The 1,794-nt window shown below is 35.9% G+C and overlaps 1 protein-coding gene across 1 annotated transcript in view; it reads left to right on the top strand.

Annotated features, from left to right (window-relative positions):
- LOC106871222 (uncharacterized) overlaps window positions 1-1,794 on the top strand; it is a 22,107-nt gene extending 20,313 nt beyond the window's left edge. Inside the window, exon 8 of the mRNA XM_014917573.2 lies at window positions 1,679-1,794. Within this exon, the coding sequence (XP_014773059.1) occupies window positions 1,679-1,794 (116 nt within the window). The remainder of the gene's footprint in view (window positions 1-1,678) is intronic.

Here is a 1,794-nt window from a genome sequence, read left to right as displayed (position 1 = left end):
AAAGTAAAGTAAATATCATAAGATAAATATAATATTATATTATATTATATTATATTATATTTATCTTATGATATTTACTTTACTTTATATTATACTCATTTATTGTGCTTTTAATTATTAATTTTTCTATATGTGATAGTGGATTTTCATCGATGAGTTCTTGAAAATTGGTTATTTTCCCTAAAACTATATATTTTATATATACTTTATCTATAAGGCTCAATTTAATTTTAATTTTTTATAAATTGATTTTAATTGAGTTTTTTACCTGTAATTTTGGATTTTGTCCCTAATATTATTATATATATGTGTGTGTGTGTGTGTGTGTGTGTGTGTGTGTGTGTGTGTGTGTCGCACATGCACATACATATATGTTTATATATGTATTATTAAACAATTAAAACATTAAAATTAAAAATTAGAAAGTTAAAAAATTAAGACATTGTAAAGTCAAACAAGGTTGTTTGAGATTACCAAAAGGGTGTTCGGTATATGTATTGTGTGGTGATTTAGGTTGCGTTTAGATTCGTGGCAAAATCTGAAGGTATGAAAAAAGTGGTAGTTGCATGTACCTAGAGCCTCACTATACTTATTTAGTAATATTGAAGAGTTGTGCTTTAATATGTGGAATGCTTCTTTTAGGCATAACTTACGGGATGAGCGTTGACCCTGGTATGGAAGTCCTGAATCTATTATGGTCTATGCAACTGTGGATCATAGGCTGGAGGAGTGTATTTATTAGTGATTAAATTCCAGTTAGTCAAGTAGCCCTTCTCTGGATGCGATCCAGGATGTTAGTGTACGGAACTTCATGCCCACGGTCTTTGCAGGTTCTCTGAGATCAAAGCTTGATAGAGTTTATATTCTGTTGTTGCTCAACACCTGCAAGAAAAACTTGAACAGTACGGAGAAGATTACTGGGATTCAACCGGACGGAGGAGGTTCTTGGGGAATAGGACTGGACATAGTGGGGTTTGAGGCACCAACAGTGATGAAGGGTGCAAAACAAGTTGGGTTAGGCGTGCCTGAGTGGTGGAAGAAGCCAATCAACAGAAGCCATTATAGTAGTGATAGAAAAGAGAGAGAAGATTAGAGGCTGCGGCTCAGAATGTTTGTGTGTGCGTAGCAGCTGCCCTGTGTGACATGTAGGAGCAGTATTCTATCGTAGCCCTTACTTGAGCCTTGTAGAATATCAGTAGAGGTTGGAGTTGAAACATCTTCTGAACCTAAAGCGAAAGGCAAGTCTTTGAGATGCAGTTCCAGCTATGCTACGGTTGTACTACCTCCATCTGCATGAAAACCAACAGTTATTAAGTGAATAGGTCCGAAACAAACCTGAGTTGTCTCCCTCACTTGCTGTAACCATTTACATTATGATAACAATATTCATTGATCTAATCTTATCTTCTCATCACCACATTAGTATTTCTAATCAAAGTCTTGATGCTCACTTCATTAAATATGTCCAACCCGGCTCAACTGTTGATTGTTGATCTTCACATGGTTGGCACCTCTGAGAGAATTAACATCTGTGATTATTTTTGCTAGATATCCTGCTCTGCTATGAGGCATGATTTTATTACTACTACTACTACTACTACTACTACTACTACTACTACTACTACTACTACTACTACTACTACTACTACTACTACGCTACCACATTTCTCTATTACAGAACCCACAAATGGCGTGACATCGTCAAGTAATCTTACTATCGGCGTTATCGTTGGTGTTTTTCTTGCTGTTGGTGTTGGTGTTGCTGTGGCAGACATTTGGAGGTTGTGGATGTAG

The sequence above is a fragment of the Octopus bimaculoides genome, chromosome 12, assembly GCF_001194135.2.
Source record: "Octopus bimaculoides isolate UCB-OBI-ISO-001 chromosome 12, ASM119413v2, whole genome shotgun sequence".
Classification (NCBI taxonomy): Eukaryota; Metazoa; Mollusca; class Cephalopoda; order Octopoda; family Octopodidae; genus Octopus; species Octopus bimaculoides.
This window is presented reverse-complemented; position numbering and strand designations above follow the sequence as displayed.